Source organism: Osmerus eperlanus, chromosome 11, assembly GCF_963692335.1.
Source record: "Osmerus eperlanus chromosome 11, fOsmEpe2.1, whole genome shotgun sequence".
Lineage (NCBI taxonomy): Eukaryota > Metazoa > Chordata > Actinopteri > Osmeriformes > Osmeridae > Osmerus > Osmerus eperlanus.
In genome coordinates this window covers 6,692,324-6,715,143 of record NC_085028.1, presented here as the reverse complement: position 1 = coordinate 6,715,143, position 22,820 = coordinate 6,692,324, and the positions used below count along the sequence as shown (strand labels likewise).

Sequence of the window (22,820 nt, the reverse complement as noted above, 5' to 3'; positions counted from 1 at the left end):
TAAGCACCACTTCATGGCTGATAACCCCCCTGGCCGAGGTCTGTGAGAAAATCTAAAAACAAACATCCTAGCAACCTGACAGCAACAATGTATATTTTAGCAACCTGACAGCAACTTGAACTCAGCTCCATTTGTCTTGTGTCCGATTTCACAGGGTCCTTTGCATCCAGTTAATTAACTGAATACATGAAAGGATTTCCAGATTCCCTGTCATTCTGTGTATTTGAAAACTAAAGATTATTAACATATTTTTGGTTCATGCTACTTTGACATTGCCAGGCAACTCTTCTGGTGTTGCTCTTACATCACTATACATTAGGATATGTTATAATATATGTTACATGTTCAATGTGTTATGCTACTTTTGAGCAGGCATGCTCATTACACCTGTGGGGGAAAAAAAACTAATATCCTAGTCTATCCTATAAGTGCTGTGTTACACCAATGTGTAGAAGAAGACCTATATAATCTTATAAAACAAACACAGGAAGTGAACTCCTATCCTGCAGGACCCACTAGCCTACAGGACACAGCCCATAGAAGGAGAGGTCCTTTTAGCCCTCTAAAGGTCCTTGAAGACTTACCGCTCCACCCCAAGACTGTGTTGATAGACTTACAGTGTCTGGAAAGCTTCCATGTTTTCAGAATGAGCCCCATGATCATATAGGATTCATTTCCCCTTTCTGGCAGCTGCAGGCCATATTCTGCCTCCCTCTCTTATATTTCTCTCTCTCACACACACACATGCACGCACACACACACGCACACACTGGTGGTGGGAGAACAGTAGACATTAGCTGGAGAGGATGAGACACAAGACTAGGAAGGAAACTTCGGCACAGCATTGTGGATTTTTATTCAGGCTATTGTCATACAATAAGGTGAGGTCATGGGAAGCCGGTGCATTTATCTCAAAGGAATCTGGGAAATCCTGGTGACATGAGAGATCACTGAGTTACAAACCAAGGACATTTTTGGGATGCAATTTTTTTTATTGAAATGTTATTGTCTAGACACAGACCTCTTTATAGGCTAAATCATAACACAAACGAAGACAGCAAAAGCTGCCGAAAAGGGGCCCATTTAAAAACAGTTGAGTCCTGTGTCAAAAGCAGATGTATTTATTTTCGAAGCAGTCTTCTGTTTAGTAATTATACAATTTATTGTAGCCTATTATTGTGGTGAGTGTTGTTGCGTGTCTAGTATTTGCGTTGATATTAAGTTCTAACGGTAAAAACGTAGTCTGTAAAGTTTCATAATTGCGTATATCTTTGCGTTGTCTTTCAGTGGTATGCGCACCCAGCACGCAGCTTTGGCGGCACAGATAATGTGCTCACAGCTGACCATGCAGCTCAAAACAAGAATGGCGGAATACATGTAGCAACGATACACAGCAAGTTGCTGTTTTGGGACATTTAGTTATTTCTTTGTGCATTAAGCCTAGCAATGTTGGGAACTTTGGACAAGGATATTAATCCAAGATTATCGGAAGAAGGAATCAAGAAAATAGTCGTTATTTAGCGTGCTTCTTGCGAGGAAGAAACTGCGTGCTAGCTAGCCTAGCCAGCTAGTTAGCAAAGGTTTTGAAAATAAACATCCGCTGATGATGGTGGTAGAACTTGAGGATTATGTTCGCTCTTTAGCTAAATAGTAAACCTGGCCATAACAGTCCGGGGCAGGGTGTATCGTAAACTGGACCATTACTCTATTTGTTTATCAAAACAACCACAGAGCAACTGTGTAACCAACTTGCAACAACTATACGGCGATGGGTCTGGTGAACTTAGTATTCAGCACTGTATCAAAATGTATTGAAGTCATAGGCTTTCTTCTGGACCTCAACTTCGTCATAGTTCATTCCTTGATCCGGCTTGTTGTGGCATGTATTGCCTTCGTGAACAACCTTCCGATGTTGCTGGCCAATTTAGTGGTGCAATGCTGCCAGTTTGTCCTCTCCTGTTTGGTGTATCTGGCGGAGAGTGCGGCGGTCCTGGCCCAAGGAACGGTCAGCATGTTGGGGAGTGTGCTGGAGAGTCTGAAGATGATGGGTCATCTATCGTCTCACGTCTGCCTGCGTGGGAGAGCGCTGCTGCAGCGCGGAGCATTGTCCGTGTGTGACGGTTGCGGCATCGCAGTAAATCTAGCGGTGTACCTGGTCAACAGCGTGGTCAACATGTTTCTCATTGGCAGTCAGAACGTGTACTACGGGGCGGTCAGCGTGTGGCAGGCCGTGTCCAGCCCCCTGCAGAAAGTTCTGGAACTGGGTATGACTCTCCTAGCCTTCCTGTACAGCAGCCTGTCTGGCACGACCATGTTGCTGTGGACTCCCTGCAGCCTGGCACTGGAGTACCTGTTCTTGCTGGCTCACTTCCTCATCAGCACCTTCATCCTCAATGTCTACGGCCTCCTACTCACAGCCTCCATCACCCTGGCCACCACCCTCTACCTCCACCCAGAGATTACCCGCCGCGGAGCCCAAACAGCAGCCATCTACCTCAACTCTATCCCCATGCTTAGAGGCCTACCTGGGTCCCTACGGCGTCTACAGAGGGCAGTGGCTCAGCTTCCTGGAGCCCTGCGCCTTCTACAGAGGGTGCTCCTGGATATGTACTGGCAGGAGAGAGACCGATGGGAGAGGCTGTCCAGGCAAGGCAGTAGGCTGGGGCAGAGTTTGGGGTCAAGGCTGAGGCAGGGGTTGGGCCACAGGGACCGCAGGATAGGGGGGGACGGGGACCAAGGACAGGGGGGCGCTGAGGACGCAGAGCAGCGGGCCCCCCCAGACGGCAGGGCTGCAGGGGGGCCGCCTCGGGAGCACCCCGGTCCCCGTCACCAACAGGACAACCCCAGCTCCAGCAGGGAGAGACCCCTGTGGAAGCTCTCAGGGCCTGGGTTGACTGCTATGGCAGGCTCGGCGGATGGCCTGCTGAGCTTGCTGAAGGAGCAGGAGGAGAGGAAGAAGTGCGTGATCTGCCAGGACTGCAGCAAGACGGTGGTGCTGCTGCCCTGTCGGCACCTGTGTCTGTGTAAAGACTGCACCAGCATCCTGCTCAGACAGCCCATCTACCTGCAGAACTGTCCTCTCTGCAGGCACATGATCCTCAACACCATGGATGTCTATATGTGAAGAGGAGAGACCAACATTATAGATCTGTGAGGAGGAGAGACCAACAACATAGACGTCTGTGAGAACATGAAGGTCTTGTAAGATTACAGACTAGCACCATGTAGATATATCTGTGAGAACTAGATCAAGGAGGTCTGTGAAAGACTGCAGACCAAAGTCATGGAGATCCATATACTCCATAGCAGACTGGAGACCAACACCTTCTGTGAGGACGGACAGGTCTACGTGAGAGAGACCAATGAACAACATGTGTAACTAACTGTGAAAGTCATTTTAGACACATTTTAAACAGTGCATTAAAGGGACCAGAACGATACTAATTTATAATCTTTTCCGTGAGCGACTGGACCAACCCTATTGATGACCAATGGTCTGTAAAAGACTATCGCTGTGTATCCAGGAGAGACTAATGAGACTAAAACAGACTAAATATAATCTAGAACACAGCCAGGTAGAATCTAGACCACAGCCAGATTATACATAATCTAGATTTAGTCTGTCTATGCTATCTGCATGATCCTGTCAGCTGTACAGCTCTAGTCCACTATGCTGATATGGTAACCAGTACCTGAACAATCATATCACACACACCCATGACACAGTGCTGGAGAACAGTAATACAGCTAATCACTAATCATAAACATTCATCCAGAAGTGTACCTGTGTGGACTGCACACCACAGATCAGGTCAATTATGTTCGGAGGAAATCCATCAGGGATGCGAGTGTTGAACAACCTGCTGTATGTTTAGAGATAAAGGGCTGCTGACTGTTTCTGTGAGCTGAATGGGTTTTGAATCCTACCAAGGGGACGTCAAACTTAGTCTGAAGGCTAATGTATGCTGGGCAATACTTTGAGAAATATTGGCAATGACTGTGTTGTAAACTGTAAGATATTTCTTGCTGCACAGAATGTTGCTGTAAACAGGCATTCCCACCAATACAGGAATACAGGACCACTTTTAAAGCCAAATGGGGTATGACATTTTGGGAACAAAGTCGTTTTGTTAATACATATAATAAAAATAGGCAACCCATCGTTATTAATTTTAAGTATGTATATAGCCTTGTTTTTGTTTTCCCCATCAGTTTCTGTGGTATTGACAATTCTATCCCATAATAAAAGATGACAGCCTCATGAGCCCAGGATTGGCACCAAACCAAGTTCTCACTGCGTAATTGTTAGGAAACGTGTTTGTTTTTCCTCCCAACTCCTCATTGATTTGTTTGTTCTAAAGGTCCGCATGAGCACATTACAGCATTGCCCTTTCCCTTTGTTGACTGGCTATAGTGCTATTGATCTGCACTGGGTTCCAGTTCAACAGGATATCGGTGGGCTGATTATTACATTATTCTGTAGGGGAGACGAGACGAGACGAGGGGGGGTGTTAAAAGCTGAAGCACCACCGAAAGGCCTTTTTTTGTCCCAAACAGAAATAAACATGTTTGCACCAGGGCGTCTCTGCCTTCTAAACGATTATCGGGGGGGTTTAATTTGACCTTGTAAATCATCTGATTGGTTGGCTTGCCACGCCCACACTGAGAGAATACCCAGGCTGTAGGATGACATAGCATCATAAGCCCTGTTGACATCATCAGTCCCCCCAGCACTCCATTAGTGGTGACCACCAGGATCCAGTTAGGCTGTGCTCAGTCCAGTCTGACTCTGTCTCCAACCACAGGGTGTAGTACCTGCTACTGGGAAGGGGGGGTAGGGATGAACCCACACACCCGTTGTCATCTTGTTCATAAAAGTGCCAAAGCATTCTCTTGATATGGAGACAGTCATGATGTGTAACTGCAGAACAGATATGAATGTGTCCCGTTATGGAGAGGAAAGGGTGGTGGGTGTTGCAGTAAGAAGCCATGAATGTATTGTGTCTTTCCAAACCACTCTTCTTCAAACAGTATTTGTCAAGTCTGACTTTGTGAATGAGAAAATGTTATGTTAATGGGAGTGGCTTTGCTCGCCTGTCAAAGTTTACATAAAAAATATTTGATGTTATTGGTCATTTTCCTTCTTGAAGATTTCCTGAGATAGACAATATAGCACACACATAAACCTTCAGAGTGGCTCACCTGTATATCTGCATGCAGGGTTGACAACTATTTTGAGCATCCTTTTATTAATATTTCTGGCTAGATACCACAGACTGTCAACATTACGGATGTCAAATCTCCATAATAAATACTCATACCGTTATAGACTGTAGCTCTGAGGACAGTGTGTGAATGAGAGTGTGTCATAGTGTTTATTTTGAGGTCTCTGAGTGTGTGTTTGTGTAGGAATGTGTGTGAGATTGGTTTTCATGTGGTCTCCTGAGTGTGTGGGTTTGTGTTAGAGAGTGTATGAAGTCTCCTGAGTGTGTATGTAGGAGTGTATGTCCGAGTGTCTTTCTTGAGCGTGTGCCACAGTAAATCCCTCGAGGTCACTGATGCTGGTGTTACAGGCCTCTGCTGGTTCCAACATTCCTCCCTGTTTGGTTCAGCTCAAATCCCCAGCTTCACCCACTGTTTGTTCAGACCAAATTTGGTCTGGATGATCATATCCCCCTTCTTAGGTAGGACTGGATCTGATGGAGATTGAAGCAGGATGTAGATGTTTTGGATGGAAGGGTCGGGTGATTCCGGACCTCTGGCTGTCTGACCATGAGAATGTGCCCCCACCCCCCCAGCTGCTCTGCTCCAGTCCCCATCTGAGAGAGGGAATGCTGGGGGTGAACGCTCAGCAGGGTGGGGGTGCTGGAGACTTTGGTGTGGGGGAAGGGGGTGAGCGGGGGGAGGGAGGTTTGGGGGGGTTATAGCTGGGGCTGAAGGGAAGGACTGGTTTGGGATGTAGGAGGAGTTGAGGGGTTGTTGGAGAGCAGGGAAGGGTTCAAACTAGGGGAATCTTATTGGATATTAGGGACAAGTTCTGCCAGGAAGGAGCCATCTGCTGGGGTGGAGTTGTCAACTTCAAAAAATCAGAATTCCAAGAATCCTGTAAAAAAAAAGTGAAATTATGTAGAGATAACGTGACCTCAATTAAGAGGTTCCCAACTGGTGAAAAAGATTAATGTATATTAATCGTAAAAATGGGTCTTGATTTTACAATCTGGCACTGCAAAGCTTCTTTGGTGAATCTTGGAGGGGAGGGTTCTACACTTCATTCAGCACTGGACATCTTCATACATTCACCAGGTCTGTGACACAAATAACCAGGTAAGCACCATGAGGACTGTTTATCCGTGTACTCTCTGACAGTTTGAAACCTTTCAGAACTACATAGTTTTATATCCATAATTGATGTAAAAAATATATGTAAATCAAGCTCTTCTCTTTCTCCCAATGGATGAACTTAGAATATTTCAGTGTTGGAGGATCTTGGAGGGTTATGAGTTTCCCTCTGTCATCATCATCCCTCTGGAGGACAGCAGGACCACCAGGTTGTGTTGTAGGCCGACTCCGCCTGTCAGATGCTGCAGTGTTTGTTTGTTAGTTAGTCAACAGGGTCCGTGTTCACAGAGCAGATGATGTTTGATGAGGAACACAAAAAGAGAGGCGGAAGATGGAAAATAAACATAGGATGAGAGTGTGTCCCCTCTGGACATGACCCGTCACATCGGTCCAGCTGAACCCTCGGAATCCTGGCCAAGTGCACTGTGGGAAAAGGACCAGCCACGCCGCCACACGTCTCTCTCTTTCCTCTCTGTCTGTTTTCTTTCTCTGTCTGTCACTGTTCCCCTCTCACTTTATGTGTCTGTTCTCTAGCTCTCTCTCACTGATCTCCTCTCTGTGTCATTAATTCTTAAGTTAATCCTCAGCGTTTGGACCAGAGACTGATCTGTAGAGCCCACAGTCTGACAGAACTGAGGGGTGCAGAGCTGAGGGCTGCAGAGCTCAGGGCTGCAGAGCTCAGGGCTGGAGGGTCAGTGACCAGGGCTTGCTCTATAAGTGGCAGATCACCATCAGGCCTGCCAACATAATGACACATTGGAACTTGACCTTTGACCCCTAGAGAAACATACTGAGGCTACTGTCTCCAGGCTGTGGGGATCTGCAGGATAGGTCAGCCAGGTCACATGCTGTAGACCTTGAACATAGCTGAGGAGTAGACTCGCAAGCATACTGATGAAGGAATGCATCAATGCATGGACAAACTAACCCAGAAAATGATACCTTCCACTGTGGAACTGTGAGCTTTTTTTCATTTAGTTGATCGCTCACTCACTCACTCACAGTTAAGAGTTTCAGTCTCTTGATTGGGCCTGGGTGAGATTGTAGCATGGGGATAAAGAGGGGATGAGAGAAGGATGTAGAAGAGACGAGGAGAGCGACATAGTAACACAACACTGCCCTCTAGTGGACACGGAGCATGTCTTCCTCTCAGTATCACCTCTCATTCCTTCCCGTTCCTCATCACTCTCCGGAGGGTAGTGATTTTACAAGATTGGATTAGTCAAAACCAGTTGCCCTCTGCTGAGTTTTCACTAATTCACCTCTTCTTGGGGATTACATCAAACAAGGCCGAAGAAAGGACACATATCACAGGTTTTGAAACTCAGCCTGAGAATGCTTGCCTCTCCCTGACATCCCCCATCCATGCCAAAGGGGAATGACTTCACCGTCTGGGTGATTAGTGCTTAGACTTGGCGCCGTCAGAGAGAGGGAGAGATTTACTGCACGACTGAAGGAATGGAAACAGATTGTCCAGAGGGAGGAGAACGACCGATCATTCCTCTCATCTCTTCTGAAGGAAAACGGTTAGGGGAGTATTTGTGGAACATAATCGAGCCCTGGAGTTGTTTCTAGAGGCAGACAGGGAAGGAGATTTCCTTGTCTGCTTGGCAAGTGCGAGTGTTTAACATCCACACAGACGTTCCACTGCTCCTGGCAGAGAATGGTAAACAGTGATGTCGCAACCACATGGGCGAGTTTCAATCCTGTCCAGAGGACTCCTCACCTCTCCCTGTCATCTCCTCCATCTGCCATGTCTCTGATAACCTAGACAGGTTTGTATAGTGGGTGGAACTTGGCAAGGTAACTTTATACGAGGGCCAGGTATGAAAGTGAAACATTTTTATTTATTGACATAACTGGTGGATGACACACTAAGATTTACAGGGTTGTTAGTATGATGACATGTTAAGGCCTGGGTCAGGGGTGATGTGAGAGGAGAAGGGTGGGTTCAGGCCGTCGTCAGAACATCTGGTCGGAAAGTTAGTTGGTTACTCACCTGGAATGCAGACAGGCAGGCAGGCAGGCAGGCAGGCAGGCAGGCAGGCAGGCAGGCAGGCAGACAGGTAGGTAGACAAACAGTCTGACAGACAGACAGACAGACAGACAGATAGACAGGCAGGCAAGCAGACAGACAGAAAGACAAACAGACTAAACAAAGCTAGCAGCTGCTCTCCACATCACCGTCCACCATTACAGTAACCTAGCACTGTGCCTGTGGTTATTATCATCACTTGCATAACTTTTTAATATTTTTTTAACGTCCAGGAACGTCAGTTAGGAACTAAGCGGTATTCACCATGACACATTTCTTTACTTTGCAAACACAGGTGAGTGTTTCCAGTCTGAGTAGATCAGGAACCCAGAGAAGGTACTGTCGGTCTTGGAGCTGGAGTAGATTCCGCTGTACTCTCCCAGCGCCATTTGGACCCACACCTGGTCCCCCGGGACGAGGTGCAGCATCGAGCCACCGGACAGCGAGGCCGGCTTCGGCCAGTTACCGTAGAACTGGAAATAGGACGCCATCGCGTGGCCGTTCTTCATCAGATCAAACTGCAGACTGGCGCGGTAGACGGTGGCGTGGACGGAGAAGTAGTACACCCCCGGGACTTTGGTGGTGAAGCGGCCCGTCTCCGCATTGTAATCTCCCTGCTCATTCAGGACGATGCTGTCGAAGCGGACAGCATCGCCCAAGGCAACGGGCATGGAGCGAGCCTCAGATAATTTGGCACTGAAGGCGGATTTGGGAGAGACGGCGCATTCCCCCGCCTCCCCCCGCTCACCCTTCTGCGCCGGGTCTCCCCTGTCGCCGGTCAGCCCTCGGAGTCCTGTCTCACCTGGAGAGAGATGGAGCACAGGCACACATTAGGTTACCTCTGTGACTTGCTACAGTTTGTAGAGCACAGACACAGTAGACACCTGACTGGCCAATGAGAGAACACCGAACAGGTGCTGCAGAAGACTGATGGTAGGCTACCTGAGTATCCCCTGTCTCCTCGCTCGCCTTTCTCCCCAGGGGCAGCATCTCGCCCGTCCCGTCCATCTCTTCCTGGTGAGCCAGGATTGCCGTGGACACCAGGAGAGCCTGGGATACCTGGTTGGCCAGAACACAGGCTGGGCGGGATCTTGTTGTCTTCTAATTGGTCAGAAAGGTGGATCTGTAGAACCAGGAGGAGGGGCACAAGCCAGAGCTGTGGCAATGTCATCATTAGGTGACTTCTGTGAGGACAGAAGGGCAGAGATAGAGAGAGGATAGAAGAGGAGAGGAAAAGAGGAGGGGGGAACAGCAGAACGTATAGCTTGTTATGCAATCACAAGTCTCTGAATCATATAATCAGTACAAAAGTCTTGTTTTGACTGGCTGTCCTTAGCTCTCAAATCCAGGTGCAGCCTGTTAGCAGAAAAAGAAAAGTTCAGAGTTCGTGCTTCTGGGTCCTCAGAACAACTAATCATATTTCTGGGAAATTATCTGGAGAGAAGGGTGTGCTGTGTGTGTGTGCAAGCCTCAAGGTGTTGAATAAAGCCTCCACTCCCTGTTTCACCTAGGGAAAGATGACCCAGCTGTGAAAGAGGAACACACACACACACCTCCTGTTGGCTGCTGTGAGAGAACAGGACAAGCGTCACCAGGCAGTACACCGTGCTGACATGTCTACAGATCACAGGGTAGCAGTTCACGTTTAACACAGAACTACAGCCCCGTTAAGCAGGCACCACGGAGAGCTGGCTCTTGGAGAACCATACAAACACATAGATCCACATAGAGTCCTTATATCCTTTCAGCTTATTACACATAATAACTACTGACTTTAGAAGTATGCAAGGCACAGCTGGTTTGAACTTTATGTCAGGGAAAGAGGGAGGGAAAGAGAGAAAGAGGGAGAAAGAGAGGGAGAACAAAGGGAGAAAGGGGGGGTTGAGGAGAGAGAGAGAGAGAGAGAGAGAGAGAGAGAGAGAGAGAGAGAGAGAGAGAGAGAGAGAGAGAGAGAGAGAGGGAGAGGAGGGCGACAGAGAGGAGGGACAAAAAGAGGAACAGCTGCACAAAAAGCTGTCTCAGCATTCTGAGGAAAAGCAGACATTACAAACATATGCAGGGTTCCCTCCTTCTCTCCTCCCCCCTCCATCTCCTCCTCCTCCAACCCCTCTCCACAGTGATGTGTGAAGAACACCAAATCATAGTTTACTGGCATTACAACAACTATATCAACATGTCTGCAGCCCAGCCCTTCTCAACACACCGTCTACAGCCTGGTAACAAACTATCACACTTGACTTCTTTCTCTATTTAAACCATCTCTAATCCCAATAGTAATGTGTTTTAGCTACTATTTTCACAAGCAGGTAGGTGACAAATATCCAATTAAAGACTTAGTCAGCAGTTTTCATCATTTGGTGAGATGTACCAAACACATACATCCATTATTGAAAACATGATGAGACGTTAACATACAACATTCACTGAGCCTTGTCTCAGAGTTAAAATAGTTCACCTCAAACTAAAGACAAGTGCAGGATTACCAGTTGAGGTCCAGAAGTGGAGGTGGAGAGGAACAGCGGAGTGGAGAAGAACAGCCGTGAGTGCAGCTGACGGGACACGATGAAAGTGTTCTGTTGCCGAAACTGAGGAGTCTGGGAAAAGTGAAAGACCTCTGACAGGAAATGGTAATGAAAGCCAATTAGAAAGAGAAAGGGAGGGTGGGAGAGAGGGTGGGAGATGAGTTAAAGAGAGAGTAGTAGGGGAGAAGGTAGTAGGGGAGTAGAGAAAGAGGGTTGGAGGGCAGTAGAGAGAGGGAGGAGAGGGAGAAAAAGGGAGGGAGGGAGGAATAAAAAAGACAGTAAGTGGGAAAACAGAGAAGAAGAAAGAGGGAGGGACAGAAACACAAAGAGGGAAAGAGTACACGAGAAGTATTTAAAGTATGTCCACGATAAATAATGAGAGAAAAGTATCAACAACAAAAACATTTGGAGCAGATTGAAAGAGACAGAGGGGTTTTAGGGATCGGAAGCAGTCCTGTAGAGATGTGATCTAGATAAATTTAGTGGATTACATGGGATTTACAGTGGAGGAGGTTGTCACGACTGTGGTGAGGGAGACGAAACCACAACACACAGCCAGAGAATTTTCTCTTTTTCTTTCAGTGAGACGCTCAGCCTTTCTACTAACACTTTCACTCTCTCTCCCCATGTTTCTCTCCCTTTCTGCTCTTTGTCATCTTTCTCTTGATAGCAGTTCATGTAGAGATGTGAGGCCTGTGTGTGTGTGTGTGTGACTGTCGTTATGTTAAGGTCTGTTGCAGTCTGTCTGTTGTTCTGACATTGTAGTCTACTCTATAGTTGCAACATGGTCAGTTTAAGGATGTAGGGGTGACATGTCAGCAGTAATCCGACACACAGTTTGACTGTGTTCCAACATTACAACCCTGTTTTTATGAGCCAGATTGTCACAGTAGGGGGTGTCAGAGCGGGTCTTTGAAGCCGTACTACCAGACTCCAATGCTTTCTCTCCAGGTGGACCATTTGAAGACAAACTTTTTTTTCTGGAGGTTTTTGGACTGGAGGAGGTGTTGGGTTTGTTCCAGGGCTTTTTCACACTTGGTCCCTTTCAGCCCTCCAAACAATCTCAGCTTAGTCAGCATATTGCACATATGTGAACACTCCAAAACAACTCAGACCCCTGATCTGAACTGTAGTCAGACCTCCTCGGGAGATGGTGTGAGGACCGCTCACTTCAAGTCTGTGTGGGGTTTTACTTAACCTGTGCAGGTTTGCTTCACCCTTCGCCATGGTATTTTATCCCTCTAGGCTTGCTCCTGACTGGGACGTTCTGTGTGTGTCGGTCCTTGGACAAAGAACATGAAGCCGGAGTCCGATGGTAGAGTAAAGGAGACATGTTTATTATTTAAACTATCACTTAAATAAAAAAAGTGCATAGAAAATAAACATGATTAGAAACTTTTCTTTTTACAATTATTTACAATTCTTGTTTTTCCTAATTTTACATTCAACCGTAAGTAGTTTTGTGGTTTTTACTATTGTGGTTCGACATTTCCTTCATTTCCTGTGGAGCACTGAGAGAACACTGATGAGCAACGCAGAGGGGAAAAACATCACTGACATCATCTTCATCTTCATCGTTGATGTAGGACAGCTATGGATGATGAAGAGTTTGAAAGACAAGAGATACAGTATGTTCAAGGCATAAGAAAAGACACAAACAGTTACACGAAAAAATAAATAAATACAAATGCTTCTCCTCGCTACCATCATTGGTGAGTTTGTGTACAACAGTACGTGATGGGTACAATACCCAGCAAGTTGACAAGATGGAGGAGAGAGAGAGAGAGCGAAACATGGTTTTGGTGGAGATCTCTTTCTCCCGTCTGGTCTCCACAAACCTCCAGACTGGATTCTCTACCACATCAAGTAAGCAGACAAAAATAATCCCTGTTAAAAATGCACAAAAAAATACAATAAAAAAAAAAGAAAAAAAGAAATAAAAACGGAAATATTCACTACAACAATCAAACACAAAAAATCCAAGATGGCTGACCTCAAGAAGTTCACAACCACGTTACACATTTACATTTCTCATGACATAAATACCGTTCCTTTTCCAAAATTAAACATCTGCAATGTTCCCTCAACGTCAGGGGAACGTTCACAGGCACAGGAAAACTGGTACTGGATATTAATATACAAAATGTTGTACATTAGCTATTATCTAAGTTGATACTGTAACACAAAACCATTATAGAGTACACTGAAACATTGCTATCAACTGTTAAAAGATTTGTTGTTGGCTACTGTTACTAAATTTGTATGTCCATTCTGTATATTGTATAGATACGGAAGTACAAGTTAACTACTATGTATGTGTATATATTGTAATCTTAATATAGGTTAATTACAGATGAAGGACCACAGAGGTGGTATGTTGCTATGACAACCAGATAACAACAGAGTCTACTACAGGAACTGGATCTAAAACACAGTGGTGAAAGAATGAGTTATTGTTGTTGTTGTTTGTCACCCGGTATCAAACACAGGACTGCGTTAAATCTGGAGAGTAGAGAGTCGTAGACGGAGCCCTTCAGATGGCAGCAGCTAGCTCGCTAGCTAACCAACGCAAGTGTGATAGATAGTTCGTAAGTTCTTTGTGTGTGTGACCTGCCTGTCCCGACACTAGCTTAGCTAGGGCTAGCCAGAAAACTCCACTGTCCCTTTCCCCCGGCGGGGCTTGTGAGGTCACCTTCCCTGTCCTTTTCACCATTCTGATCACGGTTCGAACAAACGTAATGATAACCGTCACCATGAAGAATCAGGTTGGTCTAGGTGTGTACATTCATGGCGGGCCTTAGCAGCAGCACCCAGCAGGACTCAGGACCCCACCTGCGGGTGGTCCGTCAGGGGTGGGGGACGGGGAGCGAGCTGGACCAGAACTGGATCCCTGAATGGATGGACCGGCAAAAGCCAGGTCGAGGCTGCTGGGACAGAACTAGGGAGGTTGTCGGGTCTAACTGGAGGAAAGCAGGGACTTGTGAGGGACATGGTCCCTGTGCGGAGGTGACTAAGTAAGTTGCATATCTTCACAGCTAGAGATTGGGGAGATGGTGAGGCTTGACTTAAAGCTGACTAAGTAAGACTGTGTCAGGGTTGTGACTGGCTAGATCTGGCTGGGCTTGGGACTGTGTGGTTGGATGAAGATCGTCGTCATCATCATCAGTAAGGCGGAAGGGAAGAGGTGTCAGCTATTCTCATAGAGCAGCACTCTGGACTCCCTCAAGTGCATAAGAACGTCACAATGCTAGGATGCCATTGGTTGCCGCCGTGACTGAACGAATGATTCCTATTGGTGGATCGAGCTACTGGTGGACTGCTCTCAGCGAATGGGACGAAGCCACATCATCAGTCTTTGGAATCAAAGAAACATTCAGGCTACAAAGAAAACAAACGACAAGCAACAAAAAGAACACACATGTTGAAAAGGCAGCTGAAAAAAAAAAAAATTTAGCCCAAGCATTAGTGTTTGTAAACCACTCTAGTTCCTACAAAAATGGCAATAAAATAAATACGATTTTCTTAAAAATATAAATACCATTGTCATTAAGTGCTATTCACTAGTGAGTGCTTTTTAGTCTTTTCGTATAGAAAAATATACATATTATTTACATTTCAAAAGCAAGCATGATATTTCCCTGTCCATAACAAACCAGACAGATAACAGACAAGACTTCAAAGACTAATTTTCATACATATAAAAAAAAAATATTATTCCATAGTCAACGGTTATTATTAATATAGGCCATGAGCTGGTTTTCCTCTCCAACAGATGGAGATACTCTTCATATGAAGGTTTTTTAAACTGACGTTTGGTACTCAATGCTGTAAATTCAAGACATTGTTCCAAATCTGATTTCCAAAGACACTCCGATATCACTCTCTTCCTTCTACCCCACTGGTACAGTGCTGGACCAATCAATGGCTCTGGCCTTGGTCACATGTTCCTATGCAGCAAAAAAAAAAAAAAAAAAACATAGACAATGTTTCACTAAAGCAAAAGTAACCATAAAAACAGAACTACGCAAGTTCTAGTCCCTCGTCGGTCAGTCCACCAGAACCTCCACCTAGGTTCAGTCAGAACCGGGGATGTGATCCAATGACCCACCCTTCTATTTCCCTAAAATCGGATTCTACATCTAAAGTTTACGTCTAGGGCTCTAGCATAAGTACACTCGTGGCTATCGTCTAGTAAGAGCAACACAACTACAGTTTAAAAACATCCTGCAGACAGACAGACAGAGGTGTCCGTCGCCCTGTTGTCTGGCTCCCCACAGCGCCCTCTGGTGTTGATTACAGGCTATGCAGCTCCACCAGGATGCTGTGGACAAGCATGGGTAACTATGTACAGTGTCTACAACACAACGCCCAGGAGAGAGAGGGGTTGGGGTGGGGTATTGGCATGGCTATTCTGAAGGCCTGAAGGACTTTCACATGGGGACAGTGACGGAGGGGCAGGTATGACCAGACGAGGCCAGCAGCAGTTCGCTCGCTCCTCTCTGTTCTTTAATTGACTGGTAAAAGTCCCTTCCTCAAAATTGCACTTTGGTGTATAAACGGAACTCTTTTAACAATGTGGCAATTTTTTTTCTTCTATGCGCTCTACATCCAGACCCTCCCTGAGCATCACAGATAGGACTCAAGGACAGATCTCTCCTCTAGAAAAATATGGAGGGTGAGGCAATGCTTTATCTCCTCATGAAAAGGGCATATTCTTTTCTCGTTATTCAAAGGATTCAAACGGTTTCAAAACTACAAACTCTGTAAAGGCTCTTTGCTTCTATCCTTCTTTCTTCCTCCCCCCGTCTCCCCTGTCTGAAATCCTCCCTCCATCCAAAGTAAACAGAAACAACGAAGGAGGCACGATAATCTGTTGTTCTTCCACAGAGGGGCCCCGCTCAGATGAGAGGCCTGCAGAGGCTGAGGGCTGGGGTCCGAAGCTGGACGGGGACATCCCTGGTCTGGACCAGAACCTGGAGGGTGTCATCCCTGGTCTGGACCAGAACAGACACTGGGTGAGCACTGGTCTGGACCAGAATCTGGACTGGGCCCAGATGTGTGCCATCTGGGCCAGTACCTGGTCTGGGTCCTTCCTATCAGTGTGCTGCCCAGCCTCCGTCCAGGAAACCCTCACCACAGCGTCACCGACCCCCGCTACAGACACACCCACTGTCCCCCTATAGAACCGCCCATATGAAGACACAGGGACCACGGCTCCACGGCGGAAGCAGGAGAATCTCTGGAAAACGTCCGGTTAACGTCTGAAAAGTTACGACTCCCGGTGGGACGGGAGGTGGCGTCTAGTTGAGGAACTTGCGGCACTTCTTGGTGCCGCAGTTGCAGGGCAACTTATTGGCCGGTTCCTCGGTGGGGAACTTGTAGTCGTAGGTGAGCTCCTCCCCCCGGTAGACGCGGCGGCTAGAGAAGATGACGATGTGCTTCTGGCCGTCCACGCTGAGGACACGCGAGTGGCAGTTGGGCTCGCATGAGTGGTTGATGAAGCGGGCAGCGTTGCCGTGCACCGTGGCGTCCACCACCTCGTAGTCGTCGATGCGGAACATGTAGCAGCCAATCCCCTGTGAGGAGGGATCAGAGACAGGAGGGTGAGAGTGATGATGGTGGCATGATACTGTTTAATAAAAGGAAAGACCCACTTGATACTGGATTAGAAGGTCCATGATGAGAGGTCAAAGTTCACACTCTCACCCTCCCACCACAACAGATCTTCCTCTCCCTCCCTCCCCCTCTACCGTGCCCTCCCCCTTTTCCTTCCCCTCCCTCCTCACCTTGCTGTCATAGAGCTTCTCTCTCTTGTCTGTGAGGACAGAGCGGATCACGTTGCCTGAGTACTCGATCACCATCTCTCCTGCCTCGATGGTCATCTTACAGAAGAGGCCCCTGCCATGGATAGGAGACCTAGAGACCAAACACACACACACACACAACATGAAGTGATCCCTGGCCTACACACTACTCTTGAGTTCAACACACTTAATGTGTTGAAATCTAGCTCATTATTATTCTTATGATTATAGTCGGTGACCCATGAGAGGCACTGTAACAGGAGAGTCCAGGGCCTCACCTGTAGACGCCCACGCTCTGCCTGGAGGAGGTCTTCAGCTTCCTGAACCTCTGAGCCAGAGGCAGGTCCACGCTGGAGGTTCTCCTGCAACAACAACCTGCAGTCAGACACACGGAGCAGGGCAGAGAGGAGGCAGGGCAGAGAGGGGGCAGGGCAGAGAGGAGGCAGGGCAGAGGGGAGGCAGGGCAGAGAGGAGGCAGGGCAGAGAGGGGGCAGGGCAGAGAGGAGGCAGGGCAGAGAGGAGGCAGGGCAGAGAGGGGGCAGGGCAGAGAGGAGGGAGGGCAGAGGGGAGGCAGGGCAGAGAGGAGGCAGGGCAGAGAGGAGGCAGGGCAGAGAGGAGGCAGGGCAGAGAGGAGGCAGGGCAGAGAGGGGGCAGGGCAGAGAGGGGGCAGGGCAGAGAGGAGGCAGGGCAGAGAGGGGGCAGGGCAGAGAGGGGGCAGGGCAGAGAGGAGGCAGGGCAGAGAGGGGGCAGGGCAGAGAGGAGGCAGGGCAGAGAGGAGGCAGGGCAGAGAGGAGGCAGGGCAGAGAGGGGGCAGGGCAGAGAGGGGGCAGGGCAGAGAGGAGGCAGGGCAGAGAGGGGGCAGGGCAGAGAGGGGGCAGGGCAGAGAGGAGGCAGGGCAGAGGGGAGGCAGGGTAGAGGGGAGGCAGGGCAGGGGGGAGGCAGGGCAGAGTGGAGGCAGGGCAGAGGGGAGGCAGGGCAGGTGGCACAGAGACCAGGGATACAAAGAGAGCAGGGGAGAGTGGACCCAGGTGACAGAGAGAGCAGGGGAGAGTGTACCAAGTGACAGAGAGACCAGGGGAGTGTACCAGGTGACAGAGAGAGAAGGGGAGAGTGGACCAGGTGACACAGAGACATGGGGAGAGTGGACCAGGTGACAGAGAAGCCAGGGGCGAGTGGACCAGGTGACAGAGAGACCAGGGGAGAGTGGACCAGGTGACAGAGAGACCAGGGGAGAGTGGACCAGGTGACAGAGAGACCAGGGGAGAGTGGACCAGGTGACAGAGAGACCAGGGATGAGTGGACCAGGTGACAGAGAGACCAGGGATGAGTGGACCAGGTGACTCACCGAGCAGCTTTCATCGCCCCCTCCTCCTCTGCGTCCTCTAGGGGGTTGTACTCTGGGGGCTGGCGGTGTTTGGATGCCAGGAAGTTAAACATGTCAAATACAGACCTCCTGGAGAGCAACAGATGGAACAGACGGTGGTTAGACACACACACACTATTGTATTTTGTGCGTGCTAAGTAGTGTGCATGCGTGTGTATATAGCCTGTTTGGAGGAGGGTGCATAGCTTGTGTGGGTATTGCCTGTGTGTGTTTGAGTGCGTAAGCGTTCGTGCACGTTTGTGTGTGTGTGACCTGGTTTTGCCACCTTTGTGGGGACCAGGAGTTAGGGATATGCTTTGATTTTGGGTGAAGGTTAGAATTAAGGTTAAAGTAGGGGTTAAAGTAAACTAAATGATTGAATTCTGAGTCCCCACAAGGACAGATAGACAAAACGTGTGTGTGTGTGTACAGCGTCCGGCCCTACCGGTGGTGCAGCTCAGCGCGAGCCGACCCGTGGGGGTTGAGAGGAAGCGGGTGGGGCTCCTCAGGCTTGTGGAAGCGGAAGCGGTAGTTCCTGCAGTGCCTGGAGCCGTGCAGTTGCTCCAGCAGGAAGACTACAGCGTCATGGACCACGCCCAGCATCCTCAGCCCATTCACACCTGTGGGGGAGCATTGGGAAATGTAGTTCTTTAAGAATGACAAATGTATTACACATAGGGCTACATGTGAACATGGTGATGGTTGTGATCGAGGAACGAGGGGATAAGGTGATGCACTCACCCTCGAAGGAGAGCTCTTTCAGCCTGGCGTTGGAGCGAGCTTCCTGGACCTTGTCAGTCAGGGACTTCCAGGCCTCTGCAGACAGACGAGACGGACACAGTCAGAACTACACTGACAGGTCACCTTACAAATCACACATCTTTCAGTTCACATTTGAAGTGCAGTTCCTAAGCATAAAGAGGGCACCAAGTCCATTATGTGTAATGACGAACTGTCAGAGGCTAGTCAGAGTTGGGCCTACCTTCGATGCTCTCACAGCGGATGTGGAAACCATCGTCGCTGCAAATCTCAAAGATGAGGCCCTTCTTGGGCTTGGCCTCCATGGGGGAGTCTCTGCCCCCTCCCCTCTGGTCTGGGGGGGAGGCCACCAGGAGAGACCCCGGACCCCCGGCTCCACCCTGGGTCTGCAGGCCTGCCGACCCTGGACCCCAGCAGGAACATGAGGTCATGGTTAGAACTCCACTGAGATCCTAGGTTCACATGAAACATTCTCTCCCAACACACAAGAGGGCTGTGAGGACGTTCTCATTGTTGACGTCAACATTGTAAGGGTGCTGTTCTGTGCTTCTCTCTGGGGAGGTTTGAGGAAGGGGGTTAGAGCAGCTGTTCCAGTTTAACTGTGCAGGAAGAACCTACCGGAGGTTCTGCCTCTCTCGTCCGTCGCTCGCCCAGTCAGGGTAGCTGGAGCGTCGGCTCTCCTAGCCCCGTACACACTGCAGAGGACACATGATTAGGGATGCACAGAAATTAAAATCTAATAGGATTGTATTATATAAAGCTCATTCACGGATAATCTGAAAATAGTTTGAGGTTAGTAGGTCACATGCCCAAAGAGCTACTGAAATTAAAATGTTAAAACTATTTATATAAAAATGTGTGAGATTGAAAATGGACAAACCAAAGGGTGTGCAACATGTGTCATTGTTATTGGGTTCATTTTGAACGTTTAAGGAGTAATGGATAAACAGCTATTGAAAATTAAATAAAATAACTTGCCAATTTGTTGACGGTCCCTAACTATATATATACATATATTTCGGTGCATCGCTATAACTGATAGCAACAATGTTATCTTTCAACATTGCTCACCAACAACATACAACATAATCTATAAACAACATTACCCACCAACATTATCAACTGATACCAGCAACAATAATATAAAATAATTCAAAAAATTATCTACTCCTCACCTCTTGTTGGTGCCTCTGTCAGATGGTCTGCCAGTTTCCATCGGCTCTGGAGAGATAGGATCTCTGGATCTGCAGGTAGTAGAGATGAATCAATGAATTTCTCCTCAAAAAACAAATCTCTCCATTTCCTTCAACACCACCCAATACTACAACTTTAGACTGCAAGAAAGTCTCACCCAGTGATGGCGTCTCTCAGGCTCTCCTTGGAAGCGTCGGCCTGCCAGCTCTTCAGCTTCTTCCCGCTGGTCTTCTCCGGGCTCTGCCTGCTTCTCTTGGCCTTCTGCTTGGACTTCCCGGCAGTGGGGCCCCCTGTGGAGGGGGTCCGTGAGGGGGTCCTCAGCTCCAGCCTGCTCTCTGAGGCCCTGGAGATGGGGGTGGTGCGGGAGCTCTGTGAGGGAGGAGTCTGCTGGGTGAACACCCCCACCACCCGGCCCTTGGCTGGGTCCATGGAAGCAGGGCTGGGGGCTGGAGCCAGAGGGATAGGGCCCTGAGCAGGATGACCAGGGTCCAGATGCTGGGCATGGGTAATATTGCTCTCTGCCTCCCCCTGGTGGGTCACGGCCATACTGAAGGTCTGATGGGAGGGCAGGACGCAGGCGATGCTTGTTTGGACCCCGCTGCCCAGCTGTGACATCATAGCCCCTCCACCTGACTGCAGTACCATGGGCTGATCCGAAAGGCCCAGCCCGTGGGGGCCAGCCTTGAAGAGCAGGTTGCTGATTGGCCCGGTGATGTCAGAGGAGCTGAGGATGGGGGTGGAAAGGGAGACTGAACCGGGGCCCAGGAGACCCGGGGCGGCACTGGAAGGCATGGAAACCACATTCAACACAGACTGGTTGGGGTTGAGACTCGCCACGGTGCATGGCAACAGGTGGGTAGAGGGGTCGGAACCTAGTATCCCCCCCTGGGCTCCCCCAAAGTACATCACCCCCCCTGTCTTGGGCCTCTTGATGATGTTGGGCACCTTGCGATGGGACGAGGGGTTGGCAGGGGTGAGGGTGCCCAGCTCCACCAGGCTTCCTGGCTGGGCAGGGATGCCAGCGGTGATTTGGGGGGAAGACAGGTTGATCAGGGTCATGTTGGAGTGGCCCACCTCCGAGGGCGCCAGTGTGGGCTGGCTGCGGCTGCGAGCTAGCTTCTTGGTCTTTCGCGGTTGGAGGCGGGAGATGGGACGCTTCTTGCCATGTGCGGATGCGAGGATTGCCGGGGAAGGGGCGATGGAGGACGGGCTGGAAACGATGGCCACATTGGGGCGGATGTCCGGGGGGCGGCCCGCCTCGGTGACCAGGATGTGGGGGTCATGGGCCTGGGAGGGTACCCCGATGAGCAGGCCAGAGGTGGTGCTGGGGATGCCGGTCTGGAAGCCAGTCTGGGTGGTGCCGGTGAAGGCGTGGATGTGGGAATGGTGGGGCATGGCACCCAGGACCTTGCCCCTGGCGGGGAAGAGCGACTGGGAGGTGGTGAGTCCGGAAGAGCTGAGGCCAGTGGTCAAGGTCATAGAGCTGAGCACCGAGGAGCTGGTGTCTATCACCCCTGTGGCACTGACGGAAGGGGCGATCTGGATCTTCTGAGTGACCCCGTTGGCCAGGGTCTGAAGTACATAGAGAGGCTGGAGGTGCTGATTGACCACAATGAGCTTCTCTGGGCCAGGCTTGAGGTGAGGGGAGGAAGTGTGGACTGCAGGGCTGGGGGCCTGGGAGGGGCCAGGGTTTGGGCAAGGCCCTGGGCTGGCGGTGGCTGTTGCAGGAAGATACTTCTGTCCCTGGAGGGGCAGGGAGGGAGAGCTGGGTAGGCCTGGGGTACCAGAGCTCCTGGTCACATCCTGGTTACCGCCCCCATCCACCACCTGACCAATGGCAGGGCTTGGGATGAAATGCTCGGGTGTCATGTGACCTTCGGTCACTTGGGACTCTCTGCTCCCCGCATCTGATTGGCTGTCAGGAGACACCCCGGCGCCGCCCCTCTTCTTGTCCCCACGCTTCTCCCCCGGCAGCCCATCGGGATTGGAGGAAAGTGCGAGCATGGAGCGGTCGGGTCCGTCCGAGAGCAGGGCTGAGTGGTTCTGGCTGCTGCTCACAGTGGGGCTGCGGGTCGTCAGAACCGACAGGTCCGAGGGCAACTCCAGAGGAAGTCCGTACGGTTCCTCCACCCCCGCCACACCCCCTTCCACAGGCTCCGCCCCCGGCAGCGGCTGGGGGAAGTCCTCAAACAGGATGTCTGAGGAAGAAGCCTCGGCCTGCTGCCCCATGGCCTGCATGGAGGGAGTGTTGAGGACAAACTCCATGATGTCAGAGGGCAGGATGTTGCCACAGTCGTCACTGTTGTTGTTGTCTGAGTCGGACTTGAGTAGGTCGGTGCTGAGGGAGAGCTGGGCCTCCAAGGGGTCCTGACCCTGCGACCCTTGACCCTTGACGGCTCCTAGGGGGAGGCAGTTGTCCTTCTGGCTCTTCCTGCTGTCCCGGCTGTTACTGCTTCCTCCACCTGCTGCTCCGCGGCTGGTGGTCTCCGCCTCCTTCCCCGCCTCCTGCTCTTTCTTGTCGGCATGGCGATCCCGGCCCCTCCTCTTACCTGTGGGCCGGTGAGCGGCGGCGGTAGTCGGGGTGGGGTTGGTGCTTACGCTGGCGTCACTCTCCGAGCCATCGTCCACGCCGTCTAGCTGGCCAATCCGCTGCTGGCTCAAGCTCCTGGGGGCGGGACAAAGGAAGAAATATTTGGCTGAAACACTGAAATGCGAGACTTCAGAAAGTAGTCAGGCACAATGTGATGACGTGTACCAACAGGCACCATTAAATTACTAATTTGAATTTAACAAACGGGCTAAGC

At 49.7% G+C, this 22,820-nt stretch overlaps 3 protein-coding genes across 4 annotated transcripts in view; 1 reads left to right on the top strand and 2 right to left on the bottom strand.

Annotated features, from left to right (window-relative positions):
• Positions 1–1,333: 1,333 nt before the first annotated feature.
• On the top strand, positions 1,334–5,118 carry rnf26 (ring finger protein 26). The gene has a single exon (XM_062473322.1). The coding sequence runs from the start codon at positions 1,769–1,771 to the stop codon at positions 3,122–3,124; it is 1,356 nt and encodes a 451-aa protein (XP_062329306.1). The 5' UTR covers positions 1,334–1,768; the 3' UTR covers positions 3,125–5,118.
• A 3,048-nt stretch (positions 5,119–8,166) lies between these two features.
• c1qtnf5 (C1q and TNF related 5) lies at positions 8,167–11,092 on the bottom strand. 2 transcript variants are annotated; one of them, XM_062473726.1, is made up of 3 exons: positions 10,830–11,092; positions 9,317–9,558; positions 8,167–9,176 (listed from the first exon to the last, which is right to left on the bottom strand). In XM_062473726.1, the coding sequence occupies exons 2-3, from the start codon at positions 9,546–9,548 to the stop codon at positions 8,653–8,655; spliced, it is 756 nt and encodes a 251-aa protein (XP_062329710.1). In that variant the 5' UTR covers positions 9,549–9,558; positions 10,830–11,092; the 3' UTR covers positions 8,167–8,652. The 2 variants fall into 2 exon arrangements, with proteins under 2 accessions (XP_062329710.1, XP_062329709.1); XM_062473725.1 differs by having other exon boundaries at positions 10,858–11,091.
• Positions 11,093–12,212: 1,120 nt separating this feature from the next.
• kmt2a (lysine (K)-specific methyltransferase 2A) overlaps positions 12,213–22,820 on the bottom strand; it is a 35,135-nt gene continuing 24,527 nt past the window's right edge. The window contains exons 26-35 of the mRNA XM_062473160.1: positions 20,174–22,681; positions 19,998–20,066; positions 19,441–19,517; positions 19,046–19,225; positions 18,805–18,879; positions 18,509–18,683; positions 18,046–18,153; positions 16,979–17,062; positions 16,683–16,812; positions 12,213–16,472 (exon numbers count right to left, since the gene is read on the bottom strand). Coding sequence (XP_062329144.1) covers positions 16,197–16,472; positions 16,683–16,812; positions 16,979–17,062; positions 18,046–18,153; positions 18,509–18,683; positions 18,805–18,879; positions 19,046–19,225; positions 19,441–19,517; positions 19,998–20,066; positions 20,174–22,681 — 3,682 coding nt within the window. The 3' untranslated portion in view covers positions 12,213–16,196. The remainder of the gene's footprint in view (positions 16,473–16,682; positions 16,813–16,978; positions 17,063–18,045; positions 18,154–18,508; positions 18,684–18,804; positions 18,880–19,045; positions 19,226–19,440; positions 19,518–19,997; positions 20,067–20,173; positions 22,682–22,820) is intronic.